At 41.6% G+C, this 23972-nt stretch overlaps 1 protein-coding gene across 4 annotated transcripts in view; it reads right to left on the bottom strand.

Annotated features, from left to right (window-relative positions):
* The window catches only part of vasp (vasodilator stimulated phosphoprotein), an 85913-nt gene that overhangs the window by 5640 nt on the left and 56301 nt on the right, over positions 1-23972 (bottom strand). For 3 of the 4 annotated variants that reach the window (XM_062962576.1, XM_062962574.1, XM_062962573.1), the window contains 12 exons: positions 23775-23946; positions 19560-19728; positions 17594-17663; positions 15384-15445; positions 13197-13486; positions 11782-11879; positions 9581-9641; positions 9106-9139; positions 7212-7257; positions 6958-7023; positions 3522-3606; positions 1030-1087 (listed from right to left, as the gene is read on the bottom strand). In XM_062962576.1, the coding sequence (XP_062818646.1) occupies positions 1030-1087; positions 3522-3606; positions 6958-7023; positions 7212-7257; positions 9106-9139; positions 9581-9641; positions 11782-11879; positions 13197-13486; positions 15384-15445; positions 17594-17663; positions 19560-19728; positions 23775-23946 (1211 nt within the window). The remainder of the gene's footprint in view (positions 1-1029; positions 1088-3521; positions 3607-6957; positions 7024-7211; positions 7258-9105; positions 9140-9580; positions 9642-11781; positions 11880-13196; positions 13487-15383; positions 15446-17593; positions 17664-19559; positions 19729-23774; positions 23947-23972) is intronic. The other variant, XM_062962575.1, reaches the window with a different exon arrangement.

Here is a 23972-nt window from a genome sequence, read left to right as displayed (position 1 = left end):
CTGCAGGCTATTGCTTGCAATATTTGATCTATTTCTCTCTTCTCCTCCTTTATCAGTGTGTTTTCTTTTGCAAAGCCTGCAGGCTATTGCTTGCAATATGTGATCTATTTCTCTCTTCTCCTCCCTTATCCGTGTGTTTTCTCTTGCAAAGCCTGCAGGCTATTGCTTGCAATATGTGATCTATTTCTCTCTTCTCCTCCCTTATCAGTGTGTTTTCTTTTGCAAAGCCTGCAGGCTATTGCTTGCAATATGTGATCTATTTCTCTCTTCTCCTCCCTTATCAGTGTGTTTTCTTTTGCAAAGCCTGCAGGCTATTGCTTGCAATATGTGATCTATTTCTCTCTTCTCCTCCCTTATCAGTGTGTTTTCTTTTGCAAAGCCTCCCACGCTCTTAATCAAGGGAATGTTTTGAAAAGAGAAAGACACCCTTGCAAGTCAGGAAGAAGAAAAATATATATTCATTAATCTTATGAAAGCATTTTCCCCTGAAATATTTGTTAAACTCTCTTACAGATATATAGGCATTAACCCCCTTGCAAGCTTTGTATCTTTATATGTGTATCTATCTATATACATTAATTTTATATATGAATTTGCCCTCATATGTTTGCAGGTCTTTGCAAATCCTTTATACATATAGATCCATGTACCTGTGTATCTGTAGCCATACATATATATTATTTTTATATATGAATTTACCCTCATATGTTTGCAAGTCTCTGCAAATATCTATATAAAGAGAGAGATATATAGGGCTTGCAAATATTACAGGGGGAAATGAATACACAAATATCTATAGACATGTCTAGATAGATATGAATATATATGGCTTGCAAATATTTGAAAGCCTTGGGACAGGACAATATCCTTTCCAGAAAGAGAAAATAGATAGAAGAAAGCATAGAATTCCTTAATTCAAACAGTGTCCCTATTTAACGGTGAGCACCCAAAGGCAGTGCTTGGAAAAGTTACTTTTGCCGAGGCCCCAAAACCAATAGCGTTCCCCAAAAACACACATATAAAGCTCACCCTGAATGATCTCCTCTTTCACCTTCTGTAGTTCACGCCGGACCTCATGCAGAAGTTCCTAGAAGGAGCAAAAGGATAAATACTAAAATGTACATTATGATATTTAGAGCACAGGCTGAACATGAGCCAAGAGTGCGATGCTGCAGCAAAAAAGGCCAATGCCTAGAACTAACTTGGCACACAGAAACCCCATGACCAAGAAAAAATACTGGAGGTTTTTGGAGGGATTTATAGGAGTTGTAGTTCACCTCCATCCAGAGCGCACTATGAACCCAAACAATGATGGATCTGGACTAAACTTGGCATGCAGACCCAATATGCCCACATTTAAATCCGGGTGGGTTTTGGGGGAATTGGCCTGGACATTTGGGAATTGTAGGTACTGAGATTTATAGTTCATCTGCCATCAATGAGCACTCTGAACTCTGCCAAAGATGGAATTGGACCAAACTTGGCACACAGAGACCCCATGATTAGCAAAAAATACTGGACATTTTTGGGGAAAATTCACCTTGATTTGGGTTATAAATGTCATTTCCTAATTGGTTCTATCACAGAAACATGGAAAATGACCAGCCTCATTATAATTCTATCCTGAATGTTATTAGGTTCCTTTCATTAGGATATTTTAATCTAATGATTTTATCTTATATTGCTGCTATAGTCCTCCCCCACCTTTGAAGTTGACTGAATTGCATTGGTGGTTGTTTGATATTATTACTATTGATATTTTTACTGTTGTATAAACCTTTTTTTAACTTCTGTTTTATCATCTTCTTGTGTTTTAAACTGTGTGTATTGTTTATGTATTTGCGTTGTTACTTTTGTAACATTGTGAGCCGCCCCGAGTCCCCACGGGTAAATGGTGGAAGGGTATAAATAAATAAATTATTATTATTATTATTATTATTATTATTATTATTATTATTATTATTAATGTTTATTAAATTGCCAAAACTTTGTTTTTGCGGGAGGGACATCATCTTGCAACACATTTTGCAATAGTTTTTCCAATGAAAAACTAGGTTAGGTAAAGGTGACATTATGTCCAATTGTGTCCGACTCTGGGGCTTGGTGCTCATCTCCATTTCTAATCCGAAGAGCCGGCGTTGTCCGTAGACACCTCCAAGGTCATGAGGCCACTGGCATGACTGGATGGAGCAATGTTACCTTCCTGCCGGAGCCGTACCTATTGATCTACTCACATTGGCATGTTTTCGAACTGCTAGGTTGGCAGAAGCTGGGGCTAACAGCAGGAGCTCACTCCGCTCCCCAGATTTGAATCTGCAACCTTTCGGTCTGCAAGTTCAGCAGCTCAGCGGCTTAACACACTGCGTCACCGGGGGCTCCTTTGTGAAGCTTAGGCTGACCTCCTTCAGGAAAGATTTGAAAACCTGGTTTTTTCAAACTATTTTTAATGAAGAAGAACACCAAAGTGAGCCCCTACTGCTTTTTATTCTAGCACTTTGCACTTTATCGCTATACCGTTCCATTAGAAGTTATAATGCATTGCACCTTGTTAACCTTATTCCTCGCCCTTTGTTCTGAAGATTGAAGTACCAACTATACCGCTCCAGGGCATTAAATATGTTTTAATTGTTTTTAAATTGTTGTTGTTGTATGCTTTTTCTCGATGTATTTATTGCTGTGTTTGGACTTGTTTTTATTGTTGTATTTTTATATTGTTTGGTCCCTTTGTAAGCCGCCCCGAGTCCCCTTGGAGAGATGGGGCGGAATATAAGAATTAAGTATTATTATTATTATTATTATTAAGCTTCTGTTGTCTAGTGGTACAGTAGAGTCTCACTTATCCAACATAAACGGGCTGGCAGAATGTTGGATAAGCGAATATGTTGGATAATAAGGAGAGATTAAGAAAAAGCCTATTAAACATCAAAATAGGTTATGATTTTACAAATTAAGCACCAAAACATCATGTTATACAACAAATTTGACAACAAAGTAGTTCAAAATCGCAGTAATGCTATGTAGTAATTGTATTTACAAATTTAGCACCAAAATATCACGATGTATTGAAAACATTGACTATAAAAATGCGTTGGATAATCCAGAACGTTGGATAAGCGAGTGTTGGATAAGTGAGACTCTACTGTATATGAATATTGCTGAAAGCAGTGTTTAGTGCTAAGGATGCCTGTTTTGGATTGCTAGGCCTAAGAGTTCCAACAATGTCCAGGTCCCTAAACACTGTAGCTCTGGTGCATGTTTTCGAACTGCTAGGTTGGCAGAAGCTGGGGCTAACAGCGGGAGCTCACTCCTTTTGGTCAGCAAGTTCAGCAGCTCAGCGGTTTAACCCACTGCACCACGAAAACGAAGTTTCTGGAGTAGAACAACTACTTTCAAAGTAAAGACTGCACAATGAAACAGGAAATAATACTTTCAAATCAGGAACAGAATATTTTTTCAGATTTTCTTACATAGTATTATGGAATCATATGTGGGGTTTAAATTAGGTGCGGAAGGAAGGTTACCTGTTTGACCCGTTCCAACTCCGATTCATCCCCTCCACCGACGACGGCAGGCTCTGAAGCGGTTACAGCTCCAGCCGATTTCATTCTGTGTTGAAAATGGGGAGAAGGTTAGTGTAAAGATGTTTATAATGTGGCCACCAGATGTAAAGGGGATTGTCCACACTTGCCACCACTATGGGAAGATATAGCCACTGGCGACTCAGAGAGGAGACCTTTTAAATTTTGTTTTTCTTCTTTCTTCTTGTTTGTTTTTGATGGTAATATATATGACAGAAGCTGAGATGTTTAAAAGAACAATAACACGTTTGTTCTGGCACAAAGCTTAATGGTTACAGTAACTTTCTCTTTAGAGGCACTTTGGTTAACAGTTGCAAAGCTAGAATGAGGTGTTTCAAACTTCTTAAAATGTTACTTCTTTCTTTACTGCTCTAAACTGCAATCACTCTGTGAATTACAATCACAAATTATCTGTTCCTCATCAGGAGACAGACTACCTTATAATAAGTCACCAAACTTATTTTAAATTGACTCAAAAATAAGTATTTGAGTCTCCCTGATCCCTTCAACTGAGGGTCAGTCTTCACTGTACCTCATCAGGGCACAGACTACCTTAAAATAAGTCACCAAACTTATTTTAAATTGACTCAAAAATAAGCATTTGACTCTCCCTGATCCCTTCAACTGAGGATCAGTCTTCACTGTACCTCATCAGGGCACAGACTCCCTTAAAATAAGTCACCAAACTTATTTTAAATTGACTCAAAAATAAGCATTTGAGTCTCCCTGATCCCTTCAACTGAGAGTCAGTCTTCACTGTACCTCATCAGGGCACAGACTACCTTAAAATAAGTCACCAAACTTATTTTAAATTGACTCAAAAGTAAGCATTCGACTCTCCCTGATCCCTTCAACTGAGGATCAGTCTTCACTGTACCTCATCAGGGCACAGACTCCCTTAAAATAAGTCATTAAACTTATTTTAAATTGACTCAAAAATAAGCATTGACTCTCCCTGATCCCTTCAACTGAGGATCAGTCTTCACTGTACCTCATCAGGGCACAGACTCCCTTAAAATAAGTCACCAAACTTATTTTAAATTGACTCAAAAATAAGCATTTGATTCTCCCTGATCCTTTCAACTGAGGATCAGTCTTCACTGTACCTCATCAGGGCACAGACTACCTTAAAATAAGTCATTAAACTTATTTTAAATTGACTCAAAAATAAGCACTTGAGTCTCCCTGATCCCTTCAACTGAGGATCAGTCTTCCCTGTACCTCATCAGGGCACAGACTCACTGCTTCTTTTTCAAACCTGCACTTCTCCACCAAAACGGCAGTTGGCTCCGCCCACTTCTCCATGGCAACCAACTCATGAGTGCAGAGTAACTGAAATATTGACCCTTTTAAAATGCAATTAAACATGACATATGTAAACTGAAAAAATTCACAGTTAGCAAATGTGGAAGACCTGGATCTCACCAAAGAGGGATGGGAACCAAAGGCTAGAGCTGGGTATATTATCCCTGGCCTTGTGTTCATATCCCCATTGGCAACGTATGAAGAATGTTGAAATGCACATCGCAGCCACTTTGCAGGACAAAAGCATGCATGCTTTTGGATTCCGGGTGTTTCTTTCTTTGAGATAGAACCAAGGAAAAAGAAGTCACACAAGCCCTTTCATTTGGGTTATTGTGCAGGAATATTTGGGGTGAGGTAGACAATAAGATGCAGATATACCGTATATACTCGAGTGTAAGCCGACCCGAATATAAGCCAAGGCACCTAATTTTGCCTCAGAAAACCGAGGAAACTTATTGACTCGAGTATAAGCCGAGGGTGGGAAATGCAACAGCTACTGGTAAATTTCAAAAATAAAAATAAAAATAGATACAGTAGAGTCTCACTTATAAATATATAATTATAAATATATAATTTATATATAAATATATATATATAATTTAATATAATATTAATATAATAATATAATATAATATATAATTTAATATATAATATATATTTTATATCCACATTATAATAAATAAACAGGTCACATTAATAACTAAATTGAGCATGTTAATCAGCCCAAAGGAGGGTCCAAGGGCTGATTAACATCCTTGATTTAATGACATTATTATTATTATTATTATTATTATTATTATTAATAATAATAATATCCGTATTATAATAGGACACAGTAATATAATAGGACACGTTAATAAAAGAGAGATCCATGGAGCCCAAAAGAGAATCCAAAGGCTCCGGCACCACTGATTCACTGACTTAACTATAAATCCAGAACAATAATGTATGTGTATATACGCTCTTGTAACAAACCCAAGAAATGTAATACAATTCAGGTTTCTAAAACTCTATATTGAGGCATCCTGGAAATCTTTCATTTGCTCGTTATAAAACTCAAAACAGAGCCAGAGCTACTAATAAGAATGTAAGTAGAAAAGCGTGTTTTTTATCATTTTCTTTTTTAAAAACTTTTCCTTAGCAATGTTAATATAGGAGTTTCATATATCTATTGTGTGTGTTATTTTTACTCCTTTATCTAGCGTGCTAAGCACATTAAAATTAAAACAGACACAACAACCGAGGCAGTGATAACGAAACAAGGGGAACAACCCGGGAGACCTTGTTGTGTACCAGTTCTTGGCGTTACGAAGCAAACGAAGAATTCCTTTGAATATAGAAACTGTTATCTTGGACACTGAATATCTTTACTACAATTGACATTGGCCCAAGATTCTACGCAACTCCAGGAATAATATGGACTTGGTTGTCTCTTTATGTCTGTTATTTACTCCTGATATAGTATACTTTGTGAGAGTATGACATGGATATTGGTTTGTATTGCATACTGATTGCATCATCCAGAGTGTACTATAGTCTGGAAAGAGTTAATTACTGAGAAGCTGTGTTGACCTTGATGTGTGGCTGGAACTGGGGAGTGTCCAGACACAAGTGTTTGTGCATTACTGATTACATCAGTTCAGTTCTGTTCTGCTGTCTGCTGAGATGTTAAGTCCTGTGTCTATTGTCTGCAAGTCTGTTTGTCTTGTACAGTAAAACTTTGTATATAGTTTTACCAACGTCTGATGTCTCCTCGTTCTCCATTCCTCTGACTCCATCCAACTGTTGCTGCGTAAATTACTCTGACATATTGTACCTTTGTTTATGAAATCCTGAAAGCAATTTTGTTATATGCTATATAGTTTGAAGAGAATTACTTTACTATAGAGTTGTAGAAACCTGAATTGTATTACATTTCTTGGGATTGTTACAAGAGTGTATATACACATACATTATTGTTCTGTATTATTATAGATATTTGTGCATTATCAGATCAGTTAATTATAAATCCCAAAACTACGCTCTACCAAGTGCTTAGCGCTTATAGCCTTATCCGGCCCCTTTTGCCTGATACCTAAACTGGCCGACTTGAGGACGCGACGGGGCCGGAGGGACGAAGCTCTTCGGGGCCACTGTCTTCCTGATGGAGGGGAAGAGACATACTCAACATTCGGCTTGCAATACATGGGAGCATCGGAGCACCCCAAATCCCCACTGCCGAGCCTCGCAATGGCTTTTTCCAGCAAGAGACAGAGAGCAAAGCAGGACAGTCGCCTCCTCTGCTCCTACGTCTTTCCTAAGGGTTGGCCCAATGGGAATTAGACTCACCTGGGTAGCGTTGTGCTGGTTTTCTCCCAAGGCCTTCGGAAGGAGTCTAAATTGAGCAAAAAAAGCAGGAATTAGGAGCAAAAAGGGAAGATGGAAGGATTAGGGTTAAACCAATGGGATCTTCTGTATAATGTATAAGCAAGGGTTAAATCAGGGCATTGGAATACTCTTTAGCTAAGGACCATTGCTAATGGATATTATTATTATTTTTATTATTACTATTATTATTATTATTATTATTATTATTATTATTATTATTATTATTATTATTATCTTCTGTATAAGCAAGGTTGCAATATTACCTGGCTAAGAACCATTGCTAAATTATTATTATTATCATCATCATCATCTTTATAAGCAAGGTTGCAATATTACTTGGCTAAGAACCATTGCTAAATTATCATCATCATCATCATCATCATCATCATCATCTTCTGTATAAGCAAGGTTGCAATATTCCTTGGTTAAGAACCATTGCTTATTATTATTTTATTATGACACAGCAAACAAGATAGATATGCTGGATTTCGTATCACAAAATCACAAGTCGAACACTTCCCAAGTGTCTAGGATTTTGTGATGTATTTTCGGATGATGCGCGCAGATCCCAGCAGGGTGGCCTTCTGCAGTTGGCAGATCGTAATTTTGCCAATGTCTATTGTTTCCAAATGCTGGCTGAGATCTTTTGGCACGGTACCCAATGAGCCCATCACCACCGGGACCACCTGCACTGGTTTCTGCCAGAGTCTTTGAAGTTCAATCTTGAGGTCCTGATCGCGGCTGAGTTTTTCCTGTTGTTTTTCGTCAATCCGACTGTCACCTGGGATGGCGACATCAATGATCCAAACCTTTTTCTTTTCCACAACTGTGATGTCTGGTGTGTTGTGTTCCAGAACTTTGTCAGTCTGGATTCAGAAGTCCCAAAGTATCTTTGCGTGCTCATTTTCCAAGACTTTTGCAGGTTTGTGATCCCACCAGTTCTTTGCTGCTGGGAGGTGGTACTTGAGGCATAAGTTCCAATGAATCCTTTGGGCCACATAGTTGTGCCTCTGTTTGTAGTCTGTCTGTGCGATTTTCTTACAGCAGCTGAGGATATGATCAATGGTTTCGTTGGTTTCCTTGCAGAGTCTGCATTTTGGGTCATCAGCTGATTTTTCGATCTTTGCCTTAATTGCCTTTGTCCTGATGTCTTGCTCCTGGGCTGCAAGGATCAGGCCTTCTGTCTCCTTCTTCAGGGTCCCATTCGTGAGCCAGAGCCAGGTCTTCTCCTTATCAGCTTTTCCTTCAATTTTGTCAAGGAACTTTCCATGCAATGTTTTGTTGTGCCAGCTGTCAGCTCTAGTTTGTAGTGCGGTTTTCTTGTACTGGTTTTTTGTCTGCTGTGCTTTGAGGAGTTTCTGATTTTTGACTTCAATCAAAGGAGGTTCTTCACTTTGCTTTACATCTTCTGCCAGTGCATGTTCTTCTTCTTTGACTGTTTTTATTATTATTATTATTATTATTATTATTATTATTATTATTATTATTTTCTTTATAAGCAATGTTGCAATATTACTTGGCTAAGAACCAAGTTGCTGCCGCAAATTATTATTATTATTATTATTATTATTATTATTATTATTATTATTAATAGAGACTTAATAACACCGGTCCGTTCAAGTAAGTCAGGCTTAGGGTGCATCTGCACTGTAGAATGAATGCACTTTGGTGCCACTTTAACCGCCAGGACTCAATGCATTGAAACCCTGGGAGTTGTAGTTTTGCACGGCCTGCCATAGATGTGGGTGAAACGTCAGGAGCGAATACTTCTGGAAAATACAGCCTTTGAAAATACATTATAACTCTGATTATTTCACAGCATGTAAAGCATCAAGAGCAATTTTCTTCTTCTTACCTGTGGTCTTGGCACCAGCTTCTGCGTCATCTTGCTGCAGAAGCAAAAGAGAGAGAATAACAGTGGGTTGCAATTAGAAATGGCAAAATCCAACCAACTCCTCCTTTTCCATTAAGCAAAACAGAGCCCATGTCTTCTTCATTTTTGCAGCAGCTGCAAAGCAAAATTGGGTTCTTTTCTACAATATTATAGCACTATGACATTGCTATGGTTCCATCCTATACAGAGTCCTGGGATTTGTCTTTTGGGTTCCATGGTATGGAATTGTGGCAGCTAAATAGGAATCATAGCGCTATAAACGTGTAGTGTGGACGCAGCTTGGGAAGAAGGCAAAAGTCTGCACTGCAAAGTCTCTTGTAGGCTTCAGCTAATTATCACTATCAAGCCAAAGCAACAGAAGCAGTCGTGGTCTATTGCTCCAAAGAAAGACTTTTATATTCCAAGACAAAACGCTAGATCCGTATTGAATTCCTACCTGTGTCAGGCCATCGTCTTTCTTTGGAACGGATTTTTCCGTCTGTTCTGCAACTTTCCTCCTAGATGGAGAAGAGGATCATCATCATCATCATCATCATCATCATCATCATCATCGTCATCATCATCATCATATTTATTATTACTATTAACAACAATAATAAATCATAGAATCATAGAATAGTAGAGTTGGAAGAGACCTCATGGGCCATCCAGTCCAACCCCATTCTGCCAAGAAGCAGGAAATCACATTCAAAGCACCCCCGACAGATGGCCATCCAGCCTCTGCTTAAAAGCAGAGGCTTTCATTATTATTATTAATACTAATATTATAATATTTTATTATATTACAGTAGAGTCTCACTTATCCAACATAAACGGGCCGGCAGAATGTTGGATAAGCGAATATGTTGGATAATAAGGAGGCATTAAGGAAAAGCCTATTAAACATCAAATTAGGCTATGGTTTTACAAATGAAGCACCAAAACATCATGTTAGACAACAAATTTGGCAGAAAAAGTAGTTCAATACGCAGTAATGCTATGTAGTAATTACTGTATTTATGAATTTAGCACCAAAATATCACGATATATTGAAAACATTGACTACAAAAATGCGTTGGATAATCCAGAAGCTTGGATAAGTGAGACTCTACTGTATATTATACAGTGTAGATGTGGCTTGGGATTAAAAATGGCTTCTCAAATATATATATATATATATATATATATATATATATATATACACACACACACACACATACACACACACACACACACACACATACATACAGTAGAGTCTCACTTATCCAACATTCGCTTATCCAACGTTCTGGATTATCCAACACAGTCTGCCTCCTGCCTGGATTCACAGCTGTTTCTCTAGGCAGCAAGGACTGAACTTTTTACGGATTTAATTTCCAACCATGTTGTTACTGTAAATTCATTTTATTCAATTTTATCTTTACTTATAGTCAATTTGTTAGTAGCCAATGTTTTTGTAGTCAATGTTTTCAATACATTGATATGTTTTGGTGCTAAATTCATAAATACAGTAATTACTACATTACCATGTATTGAACTGCTTTTTATATCTATTTGTTGTAAAACATGATGTTGTGGTGCTTAATTTGTAAAATCATAATGCACAGTTGGTCATGTTGGGTCTGTGTGCCAAGTTTGGTCCAGATCCTTCATTGGCTGGGTTCAGTGCTCTTTGGATGCGGGTGAACTATAACTCCCAAAATCAAGGACCCTTCCCACAAATACCTGCAGTATGTTCAGTTGGTCATGAGGCTTTTCTGTGCAAAGTTTGGTCCTGGACCATTGTTGGTGGGGGTCACTGTTTCTCTGGATGCAGGTGAACTATAACTCCCTTTCCCCCAAACTTGTCCAATATGTTGTATTGGTTATGGGGGCTCTGTGTGCCAAGTTTGGTCCTGGTCCATCATTGGAGGGGTTCGGAGTGCTCATTCATTGCAGGTAAACTATAAATCCCGGTACCTACAACTCCCAAATGTCCAGGCCAATTGCCCTGCAAACCCACCAGTATTCAAATCTGGGCATATCAGGTATGCATGGTAAGTTTGGCCCAGAGCCATCATTGTTTGGGTTCATAGCGTTCTGGGTGGAGGTGAACTACAACTCCTCTACATTCCCTAGTAGGTGTCACAGTGCTCTGACTTGATGCAGGGTGAACTACAACTTCAATCTCTCAATCTCCTCCAGTAAGTTTAGTTGCAGCTCAGTTCTGCTCTGTTTGTTGTGCAGAGAGATTGGAAAGGGAAGGGCAGTGGGCGGGGCCATGCAAATGCCACAGCCATGGAGAACCCTGGGATGCCTGCTTGTGGTGGAGGAAAAGGCACAGTCTAGGGTGAAATGGTCCCCAAACGAAAGCATTCCTTGGGTGGTGGCCCGTAGTGTTTGGGAAGGACATTGGCAGGGGCTGGGATACATGTTCATGGTGCTCGCTGTAACCGTAATGTCAGTGGAAAAGAGTGATTTGGTGGCTCCTCAGCACTGGGAACGGGAGCCTGTTTGTGGAGGCTGGAGGCTGTCTGTGTGAGTGGACACCCGTGCCACATACACACATATGGGTTTTCACTTTTATTATGGATGGATATGGATATATATGGGTATGGTTATGGATATGGATAGATATGTATAGATAACATTAAGAAATGTGTGTTTCGGCGCACTCACCGTCGTGCCAACATGGCGCTCATTTCCTGCATGAGTCCGCCTCCCCCTGAAGAGCTGGGAGCGGGGGCTCCGGCGGGGGCTGCCTTTGGTCCCTCCTCCTGTGGAAAAAGTGGGGGGAAATACCCCAGGAAAAGATTATTACACTCGAATTTGCACGAAGGGTTAATTTTCCAGAAATGGGTGGACTCCAGTTTCCATAATCCCCACCTATATGACGAGATTATGGGAAGCCAAGTCCTCCAACATGGAGAGGACCAGAGATGAAAGTTCAGTGCTGAATCCTAGAACCTTATAGTTGGAAGGGATCTCTAGAGGCCATCCAGTCCAACCATAAAGGAAGACACCATTCAAACCTTCCCAACAGAAGGCCATACAGCGTCTGTCCAAAAACCTCCAAAGATGAAATCCTAGAACCTAATAGTTGGAAGAGATCTCTAGAGGCTATCTAGTCCAAACCACTTTTTGCCATAAAGGAAGACATCATCCAAACCTTCCCAACAGATGTGGTTTCGAACTTTGAATATGCCTTATTAACTGGGAAAATTTTTAATCCTGTTTTATATTTAATCCTGTTTTAATATTTGCATATTGATATATTTTAAATTTTATGTTAAGCCACTTTGAGTCTCCTGCAGGAGAGATAAAGCAGACTATAAATACATATAATAATAATAATAATAATAATAATAATAATAATAATAATTGGGAAGTGTCCGACGTGTGATCCAATACAACAGCCAGCAGAGTGTCTGCTGTGGACTTATCTTGTTGTGTTTCAAATAATAATAATAATAATAATAATAATAATAGCCATACAGTGTCTGCTCAAAAACCTCCAAAGATGAAATCCTAGAACCGTATAATTGGAAGGAGTCTCTAAATTTCATCCAGTCCAACCTCTTCTACCATAGACACCATCTAAACCCTCCCAACAGATGGCCATACAGTGTCTGAAGGGATCTCTAAAGGCCATCTAGTCCAACCCTTTTTTGCTGTAAAGGAATACACTATCCAAACCCTCCCAACAGATGGCCATATAGTGTCTGAAGGGATGTCTAAAGGCAATCTTGTTCAACCCACTTTTGCAGTAAAGGAAGACATGACCCAAACCCTCCCAACAGATGGCCATACAGTATCTGAAGGGACCTTTAAAGGCCATCCAATCCAACCCTCTTCTGCAATAAAGGGAAACCATCCAAGCATTCCCAATAGATGGCCATCCAAGCTTAAAAGCATCCCGAGAAGGAGATGCCAATGGACTCTGAAGCAGATGATTCCCTTGTTGAATAAGGAAGGCACAATCCAAGCCCTCTTGACAGATGGCCATCCAGCCTCTGCTTAAAGACCTCCAGAGGAGGAGATCCCACTCTTAGGAATGGTGGGAGTTGAAGTCCAAAACACCTTCTCCATCTCACCTTGCCAACCTTCTTGAGCTTTGCTCCGGCGAGGGCCTCGGCCAATCCGGTGGGGGCCCCGGGCCCTTTGGGCGGCCCCTGGGGGGGCGGGAGGGGCGGGGCGGGGGGCGGCCCTCCCCCTGAAGCAGGTGGCGGGGGCCCCGGCGGAGGCCCGGGGGGCGGAGGGGGCCCCGGAGGAGGAGGCGGCCCCGAGGGCCCTGGCGGCGGAGGTCCGGGAGGTGGGCATGGCGGTGCCGGCGGGGGTCCCGGAGGAGGCGGGGGTCCTGCTGCCGAAGGGGTGGCCGGAGAAGCTGGGGGGGGGGGGGAGAGGAGACAGGAGACTCAGTCACAGGCACCCAAGAGGCACCCCTGCCCACCCAGACATTCAGATTTCGAAGGTCCCCCAATCCCCGCTTCAGCCGCGGTAATCCCCACTCAGTGGCTAATCCTTCATTGCTTGTTGTTCACGTTCTCCTTGGCGAGGCAGCCGGCATTTGCTGCAGGAGTTACGGGGAGGCTGTAAGCGCTTGGATGGAATACTGGACACACAGAGATACACCTGCCGATCTACCTACCCATCAATCCATCCATCCATCCATCCAGCTAGGAGAGATGACAAATGCTTGGGTGCAAAATGTGTAAATACTGGACACACAGAGACACAGCTATCTATCTATCTATCTATCTATCTATCTATCTATCTATCTATCTATCTATCCATCCATTAATCCAGCTGTCTATCCATCCATCCATCCATCCATCCATTCTTTTATCATCTAGCCTCTACCTATCTATCTATCCATCCATTAATCCAGCTATCTATCTATCCATCCATCCATCCATTCTTTTACCATCTAGCCTCTATCTATCTATCTATCTATCTATCTATCTATCTATCTATCTATCTATCCATCCATCCATTAATCCAGCTGTTTATCCATCCATCCATCCATCCATCCATCCATCCATCCATCCATCCATCCATTCTTTTATCATCTAGCCTCTACCTATCTATCTATCCATCCATCCATCCATCCATTAATCCAGCTATCTATCTATCTATCTATCTATCTATCTATCTATCTATCTATCTATCCATCCATCCATCCATCCATTCTTTTATCATCTAGCCATCTATCCATACATTAATCCAGCTATCTATCCATCCATCCATTCTTTTATCATCTAGCCTCTACCTATCAATCTATCCATCCATCCATCCATTAATCCAGCTATCTATCTATCCATCCATCCACTCTTTTATCATCTAGCCTCTACCTATCTATCTATCCATCCATCCATCCATTAATCCAGCTATCTATCTATCTATCCATCCATCCATCCATTCTTTTATCATCTAGCCATCTATCCATACACTAATCCAGCTATCTATCCATCCATTCATCAATTCTTTTATCATCTACCCTCTATCTATCTATCTATCTATCCATCTATCCATTAATCCAGCTATCTATCCATCAATCCATCCATCCATCCATCCATCCATTCTTTTACCATCTAGCCTCTATCTATCTATCCATCCATCTATCTATCTATCTATCTATCTATCTATCTATCTATCTATCCATCCATTAATCCAGCTATCCATCCATCCATCCATCCATCCATTCTTTTACCATCTAGCCTCTACCTATCTATCTATCCATCCATCTATCCATTAATCCAGCTATCTATCTATCCATCCATTCATCCATTCTTTTACCATCTAGCCTCTATCTATCCATCTATCTATTCATCTACCCATTAATCCAGCTATCTATCCATCAATCCATCCATCCATCCATCCATCCATCCATTCTTTTACCATCTAGCCTCTATCTATCTATCTATCTATCTATCTATCTATCTATCTATCTATCCACCCATCCATTAAACCATCTATCTATCTATCTATCTATCTATCTATCTATCTATCTATCTATCTATCTATCTATCTATCTATCTGTCTATCCATCTATTCATTAATCCAGCTATCTATCCATCCAACCAACCAACCATTCTTTTACATTGGCATGTTTTCAAACTGCTACGTTGGCAGAAGCTGGAGCAACAGCGGGTGCTCACTCTGCTCCCGGGATTTGAACCTGGGACCTTTCGGTCTGCAAGTTCAGCAGCTTCAGTGCTTTAACACACTTCGCCACCGGGGCTCCTAAACCCCCTAAAAAGTGACTCATAAAAACACCTTACCTGCAATGGTCACCCTCCGTTCCCTCTCGGTCTGCTCCTGTTGTTCCCTCTCCAACTGCTGCCTGGATTGAAATGAAAAAAGAGAACAGACTTCACTTCCAAAGGGAAAAAAAACCCCATCGTCCTCCTTCTCATACAATAAGACATTCCTAGATCCTTAGGGTCCTCCCTCCCATCATCTCCACTCACTTGGGGGGAGGTGGCTCGGGAAGGATCCCGGACACGGCAAAGCCACACATTGCAAAAAATGGGGGAGAGAAGCTGAACGTGGTGAGTGCCCTTGTGTGGTGATGTGTGTCTAAGGTGAGCAAGGACGGAGCTGACCCCCTGACCCTCCAAGCGGATTAGGGGATCAGGCGCTAAGCCGGCCGTGCCCTTCGCTGCTGTCGGAGAGGCCAACAAGGAGGCAGTGGCCTTGTTTGTTAGGAATGGTGGGAGATGAAGTCCAAAACACCGGGAGGGATGAAGTTTTCCCAGGCCTGATCTGCACCATAGAAGGAATGCATTTGTGAAACCGCTTTAACTGCAGTAGCTCAATGCTCTGGAATCCTGGAAGGTGCGCATTTGCAAGGCCTTCGGACTTCTCTCGAGAAGAATGCAAACTACAGCTCCCAGGATGCCACAGCATTGAGCGAAGGCCATTTAAGTGGGCCAAATTGTATTTATTCCCTAGATGTGTCCTTAGTAAAACTACAGCTCCCAGGATCCCACAGCATAGAGTGATGGCAGTTTAAGTGGGCCAAACTGCATTTATTTTCTAGATGTGTCCTTAGCAAAACTACAGCTCCCAGGATCCCATAGCATTGAGCTACAGCAGGTTAAGTGGGCCAAACTGCATTGATTCTTTAGATGTGTCCTTAGCAAAACTACAGCTCCCAGGATTCCATAGCATTGAGCTACAGCAGGTTAAGTGGACCAAACTGCATTTATTCTTTAGATGTGTCCTTAGCAAAACTACAGCTCCCAGGATCCCATAGCATAGAGCTACAGCAGGTTAAGTGGACCAAACTGCATTTATTCTTTAGATGTGTCCTTAGCAAAACTACAGCTCCCAGGATTCCATAGCATTGAGCTACAGCAGGTTAAGTGGGCCAAACTGCATTTATTCTTTAGATGTGTCCTTAGCAAAACTACAGCTCCCAGAATCCCATAGCATTGAGCTACAGCAGGTTAAGTGGGCCAAACTGCATTTATTCTCTAGAGTAGTTGCGTCCTTAGTAAAACTACCACTCCCAGTATTCCATAGCATTAAGTCACAGCGGTCTACAATGTAGATGCACCCTTAGTAAAACTACAAGACCTATGATTTCATTTCACTGAGCTGTGGAAGTTCAAGGAGTGCCAAACTGCATTTGTTTGATGCACCCCCTGTTTGGGTTGTTGTGTGTTTTCCAGGCTGTCTGGCCATGTTCCAGAAGCATTCTCTCCTGACATTTCACCCACATCTATGGCAGGCATCCTCAGAGGTTGTGAGGTATGGAGAAACTAAGCAAGGAAGGTTTATATATATCTGTGGAAAGTCCAGGGTGAGAGAAGAACTCTTGTCAGTTGGAGGCCAGTGTGAATGTTGTAATTAATCACCTTCATTAGCATTAAATGGCCTTCCCAGCTTCACCTCCTGACCTGGGGAATCCTTTGTTCAGAGTTGTTAGCTGCCCCTGATTGATTCATGTCTGGAATTCTTCTGTTTTCAGAGTGTTGCTCCTTATTTACTGTTCTGATTTTGAAGTTTTTTAATAGTGATAGCCAGATTTGAAAACAGAAGAATTCCAGACATGAATCAATCAGGGGCAGCTAATGTCTCTGATCAAAGGATTCCCACAGACCAGGATGTGAAGCTGGGAAGGCCATTTAATGCTAATCAAGGTGATTAATTACAACATTCACACTGGCCTCCAACCGACAAGAGTTCTTTTCCCCTCTCAGGACCTTCCACAGATATATAATCCTTCCTTGCTTAGTTTCTCCATACCTCACAACCTCTGAGGATGCCTGCCATAGATGTGGGTGAAACGTCAGGAGAGAATACTTCTGGAACATGGCCAGACAGTCCGGAAAACACACAACAATCCTGTGATTCTGGCCATGAACGCCTTCGACAACACACCCCGTTTGCTTGCTGCTTGTACCCATTTTGTGAACAAGGCAAAGCCGAGCCCGCAATAGGAATGATGGGCCTGGACGATGGGGCATAGAGTAGTGCCAGGTACCTTTTCTGTTGCTCGGCCATTTCGTCCGCAGGGGGGCCATTTTGGACAGGCCGCGCCGGTGCCGAATTCCCTAAAAAGGCCAAGAGAGACAAAAACAGGTTTTTCCAGACACGTTTGCACAAGAAGAGAAAGCCTTGGCCCTCCTTTCCATCCATCAAGCAGGCAAAGTGTCCCTTTCCCAGCTCTTGGGAATTTGCTCAAAGAGGCCAGAATAACACTTATGTTCCTAGACTTGGAAGGGACCCTCAAAGGACATCCAGTCTGACCCCCTTTGACCAGACAGAAAAACACTATTATCATTATTATAATATTTATTTATATCCTTCTTTATCTCTCCTGAAGGAGAATCAAAGCGGCTTAACATAAAAGCATTAGCATACAATTAAAAATATTGTATCGTGATTTTATATGCTTTTATGTCTTTATCTTGAATTGCTTTTAATATTTTGCCGCTTGGCCACATTCTGAATCACACAGTTCGAAGGGATATTCAAATATTATCTGAGAACACAGAAACGCTGGGACCTGTCTATCAACCACTATGTCAAATGACACAGAGGAGCCACTGAAATCCACAAGAAGAATGTGGACAATTTCAACAGAAAGGAGGAAACCCTGAAAAGGAACATCTGGCGACTAGTATTTTAAAAACACCAGAAATAAGACAGTAAATAAGGAACACCACTCAGAAACAGGGGAATTCCAGACAGCAAAGAGCCAACTCCCAAACAGAAGATGCCTCCAGGCAACAACAGTCAGGCAGATATCCCCACTGTATCGACTTTGTAGCTTCAAGGCTAATCAATGCTAATCAAGCTTGCTAATTGCAACATTCACACTTGCTTCAAACAGACAAGAGTTCTTCTTCCCACTCTGGACATTATTCCACAGGGGAATATATATACACTCCACTTGTCTCACTGCCAACAGAACCTCTGAAACACCACCAGCCACAGATGCATTTATTTTTATTTATTTATTACAACATTTATATCCCGCCCTTCTCACCCGAGAGGGGACTCAGGGCGGCTTACAATAAACACACATATAAAAATTATACAATACACTATAAATCAGATTAAAAATTATTAACTTACATCAACATTCATAAAAACATTCTAAAATACAAATGGGTGTGTTCAAGCAGGTGAAACGTCAGGAGAGAATGCTACTGGAATATGGCTAAACAGCCCAAAAAAGCTCACAGCAATACAATCTACATTTCACTAGAGTTTGAAGGGACCCCCAAAGCCCATCTAGCCCAACTCCATTCTGCCAGGGAAAAAGACACAATCAAAGCCCTCTCAACAGATGGCCAGCCAGCCTCTGTTGAAAAGCCTCCAGAGAAGGAGACCCCACCAGACTCCCCAAAACAAACCTGCTCCTTTTGAACATGAAAGGCCCTGCAGACTAACTCAACCAGAGAAATCAGCCATAGCAGAGCACTTGATGAACCAACAACTATCATGTCAGACTACACAGAGAAGCCATTGAAATCCACAAGCATGTGGACAACTTCAACAGAAAGGAGGAAACCATGAAAATGAACAAAATCTGGCTACAAGTATTTAAAAAACCTCAAAAATCAGAAGCAACACTCTGAAAACAGAGGAGTTCCAGACATGGATCAATCAGGGGCAGCTAACGACTCTGAACGAAGGATTCCCCCAGGCAGGAAGAAGCCAGGAGATGAAGCTATTCAATGCTAATTAAGGTGATTAATTACAACATTCACACTGGCCTCCAACTGACAAGAGTTCTTCTCTCACCCTGGACTTCCCACAGATATATATAAACCTTCCTTGCTTAGTTTCTCCATACCTCACAACCTCTGAGGATGCCTGCCATAGATGTGGGCGAAACGTCAGGAGGGAATGCTTCTGGAACATGGCCATACAGCCCGGAAAACATACAACAACCCGCTGCTTTGTTTTCTAGGACTTGGGAGTTGTCGTTCCTCACTCACCCGAATCCAGAATTTCCAGGGCGTGCATCATCCCTCCAGCAAATTGCCCGGCATCCTCTTTGCTGCCAAAGTTGAGCCCCCAGACCTGGCGGGCATCGCGCCACTGGTGGAAGTTGGGTGTGGCCTGGTTGTACTTCAGCCCTTTCACAATCGGACTGTTGATGACCACCTTCGGGAAGAGAAAGGAGACTAGAGTTAAATAAATGGCTTTATAAACAAGCACCTTGGTCTCTCTGCGGATGTCATCAAACACTCTCTGCTTCATACAGAAAAATGCTGCACTCGCAGAGCTCAGGCAGTGTTGTATTTCAGTGTCGATGTTGACTTTTGTGGAGAGGTGGCTGCCAAGGGAGCGGAAATGTATCTCAGAGCCAGCAGAGTATCTCATGAACATATAAATCCATGGACACTGTGAGTATATAAATAAGATAACTTTCTTAATTGAAACCTACTCTAGAAAAAAAGAGAAGACATAAAAACACAACTAGAAAGAGGAGCATAAAGGGTATACATATGAATTTACTATTGTAAGTTTCTATGTCAAATTTATAATGACATTTATGTGGATATGTTATATGCTTTTGTTAATTCATTATAATTTTTCCAGATTAATTCACTTGAAGAAGACCTAGTCAAAACCGGTTGTGATCTACTGTGATCTACTTGCTCTTCAGCTCAACTAACTGATTGAATAAGTGAACAATCTATATATATAAAAGAGTGATGGCATCACGGCGACCCACAAAACAACAAAACTACAGGCCCCCCAACCTCGAAAATTGACAACACAACCCATCATCCACGCCTCTAGGTTGATATAACAAAAAGAAAAGAAAAATAAAAGTCCTAATTAGAGAAAGAGCAATAATTGCTTTTATCCAATTGCTGCCAGTTAGAAGGCTAAGCTCCTCCAACTTGGTCTCCTAGCAACCCAATAAAAAATAATTAAAAACACTAAAAAATAATTAAAAACACTAAAAATTAACACAATAAAATACTATAACAGAAAATAACTAAAAATAATACGAGAAAATAATAAAATATAATAAAAAAGATAACTTACAATAAACTTATAACTTACAATAAACTCACAACCTCTGAGGATGCCTGCCATAGATGTGGGCGAAACGTCAGGAGAGAATGCTTCTGGAACATGGCCACACAGCCCGAAAGACACACAACAACCCAACTTACAATAAAATTTATTAAAAAAATTACGAATAACGTCAAATAAAAATTACACCATTTTTAACCAATACCACCACCACTTTGCCACAGCAACGCGTGGCCGGGCACAGCTAGTTATATATAGAACATATATTGTTGAGCTAGACAGTCATTTTTGATGTATGGATTATGTTTATTACAATTGTGAATTCTGAACATATTGTATTTTATTCTATATGAGTTTTTACTTCATACCTGTTGACTGAACATTACTAAAGCATATTACTGTATTTGTGGGTATCTATTACTTTGGTGCAAGGGAGCGGAAATGGTCAATGTTTTCTAATGTGACACCATTAAGCTGTATTCCTGGCTTTGCAGAGGGATTGGCTGGTGCCTGTTGGAAGAGCACTTTGGTTTTCTCGATGTTCAGTGAGAGGCCGAGCTTCTCGTTTGCTTCTGTGAAGGTGTTTAGAGTGGCTTGTAGGTCTTCTTCTGAGTGCGCACAGACTACGGATGCGTAACAATATCCGGATGATGGATAATGGAAGAATCCAGGGAGTTTCAGAAAAACATCTACTTCTGCTTTATTGAGTATTCTAAAGCCTTCTACTGTGTGGATAATAAATTGTGGCATGTTCTTGATAGTCTGGGGAGACCAAGTCCCCTTGTCTGTCTCCTGAGAAATCTTTATCACGAACAAGTAGCCACAGTCAGAACAGACAACGGAACAGGAGACGGGTTCCAGATTGGGAAGGAGTGCGGACATCAGGGCTGCATCCTCTCCCCCTCCCTATTCGACTTGTATGCAGAACACATCATGCGACATGCGGGGCTTGACGAATCCAAGGCCGGAGTTAAAATTTCTGGAAGAAACATGAACAACCTTAGATATGCAGATGATCCCACTCTGATGGCTGAAAGCGAGGAGGAGCTGAGGAGCCTTCTCACCAAGGTGAAAGAAGGAAGTGCAAAAGCCGGGTTGCAGTTAAACGTCAAGAAAACCAAGATGATGTCAACCAGACGGATTGACAACTGGCAAATAGAGGGAGAAAACGTGGAGGCAGAGACAGACTTTGTATTTCTAGGCGCGGAGATCATTGCAGCCAGGAAATCAGAAGACGTTTCCTTCTTGGGTGAAGAGCAATGGCCAACCTTGACAAAATAGTGAAAAGCAGAGACATCACACTGGCAATGAAGGCCCGCATAGTCAAAGCCATGGTATTTGTTAATGTGGGATTTGTGTATTGGTAGTGTTTAAATGAAATTTGTGTCTTCCCTGTATTGCATACTGATTGCATCACCCAGAGTATAACATAGTCTGGAAAGAGTTAATTACTGAGAAGCTGTGATGTCCTTGAAGTGTGGCTGGAACCAGGGAGTGTCCAGACACAAGTGTATGTGCATTTGCTGATTGCATCAGTTCAGTTCAGTTCTGAGTTGAGCGCTGCCTGCCTGGAGTGAGAGTCAAGTCCTGTGTCCATTGTCTACAAGTCTGTTTGTCTTGATTATTGCTGAAGTCAGTAAAACTTGTATAAAGTTTTACCATTGTCTCTGATGTCTCTTCGTTTTGCGTTCCACTGATTCCATCCAACTGCTGCTGCGCTGCAAAATACTCTGACAGTATACCCTATAGTAACCTACTAGCTGTGCCCAGCCACGCATTGCTGTGGCAAAGTATGGTGGTATGGGAAATAAAGTATTGAGGAATTGGTAGTAGTTAAGGTAAAGGGTAAAGGTGTGGAGTCCAGATAATCCAGTTAAAGCAGATAATATAAGATTATAAATGGGTTATATAGCTGTGTGGAAGGGCCTTGAGTCTACACTGCCATCTAATCCAGTTAAAATCTGATAATCTGCATTTTATAGGCAGTGTGGAAGAGGCCTAAGTGAGGCCTAACTCTGCCTGTCCCCTGGGTGAGTGGGTCGCTAGGAGACCAAGTGGGCGGAGCTTAGCTTTCTAACTGGCAGCAATTGGATAAAAACAATTATTCCTCTCCCTCTAATTAGGATTTTTCTTTTCTTTTTGTTGTATCAACCTAGAGGCGTGGATGATGGGTTGTGTTGTCAATTTTCGAGGTTGTGGGGTGTTTAGTTTTGTTGTTTTGGCGGTCGCCAGGATTCCATCACTCTTTTATATATATAGATGGATGTGAGAGCTGGACCTTAAGGAAGGCTGAGCGAAGGAAGAGAGACATTTTTGAATTTTGGTGCTGGAGGAAAATCCTGACCGCAAGAAGACCCAACCAGTCCATCCTCCAGGAAATAATGCCCAGTGGCTGCTCATTGGAGGGAAGGAGATGAGAGGCAAAGTTGAAGTATTTTGGCCACATCATGAGGAGACAGGAAAGCTTGGAGAAGATCACGATGCTGGGGAAAATGGAAGGAAAAAGGAAGAGAGGCCGACCAAAGGCGAGATGGATGGACGGGATCCTTGAAGTGACTGGCTCGACCTTGAAGGAACTGGGGGCGGAGATGGCCGACTGGGAGCTCTGGCCTGGACTGGTCCAGGAGGTCACCAAGAGTCGGAGACGACTAAATGACTGCGATGGCATGCCTGAGCCTTTGACAAAACTATGGTGTGTGGCTTTACTGGGGGGCTATCTTTATACCTTCTGTTAGGATCAAGACCCTTAACACACAGAGGCACTTTAGGCAAGGTGAAAAGATAACCAAAATGAATTTACTGAAAACAAGATGACTAACTCCACCCGGGACTATTATAAAATAGCTTAAAACAATACATTACGAAAGGAGATTGTGCTGGTTGCAGTCATCTCTCTGGAGTCCTGAAAAGTCTTCTGCCTCTGATGCAAAGCGATGGTTTACAAGCTGGTGCTTACAGTGGGAGGGAAGTATTTTGTCAGATCCCAATTGAAGGGACTGGCTTGGCCTTGAAGGAGCTGTGGGTGGACACGACTGCCGACAGGGAGCTCTGGCCTGGACTGGTCCAGGAGGTCACGAAGAGTTGGAAATGACTGAGTGAATGAAGAAGAAGAAGAAGAAGAATAGATAGAAGATAGATATGAGCTTGGAAGGGAGGTCTACCTGTTGGTCCGGCTGCATCTTGCGCCCCACGACCCGGAAGGTGTTGTTGGCCGGACTGTGGTAGATCTGGACACGGCTAAAGACCTGTGGTCCCGTTCCGGCCGGCACCCACTTCTTGTTGGCGTCATCGTAGAGCATCACCGTGGCCCGAGTCGTGCAAAGGACTGACTCACTAGGAAAAATAAAGGGAAACAAAAG

Source organism: Anolis carolinensis, unplaced genomic scaffold (genome assembly GCF_035594765.1).
Source record: "Anolis carolinensis isolate JA03-04 unplaced genomic scaffold, rAnoCar3.1.pri scaffold_10, whole genome shotgun sequence".
Classification (NCBI taxonomy): Eukaryota; Metazoa; Chordata; class Lepidosauria; order Squamata; family Dactyloidae; genus Anolis; species Anolis carolinensis.
This window is presented reverse-complemented; position numbering and strand designations above follow the sequence as displayed.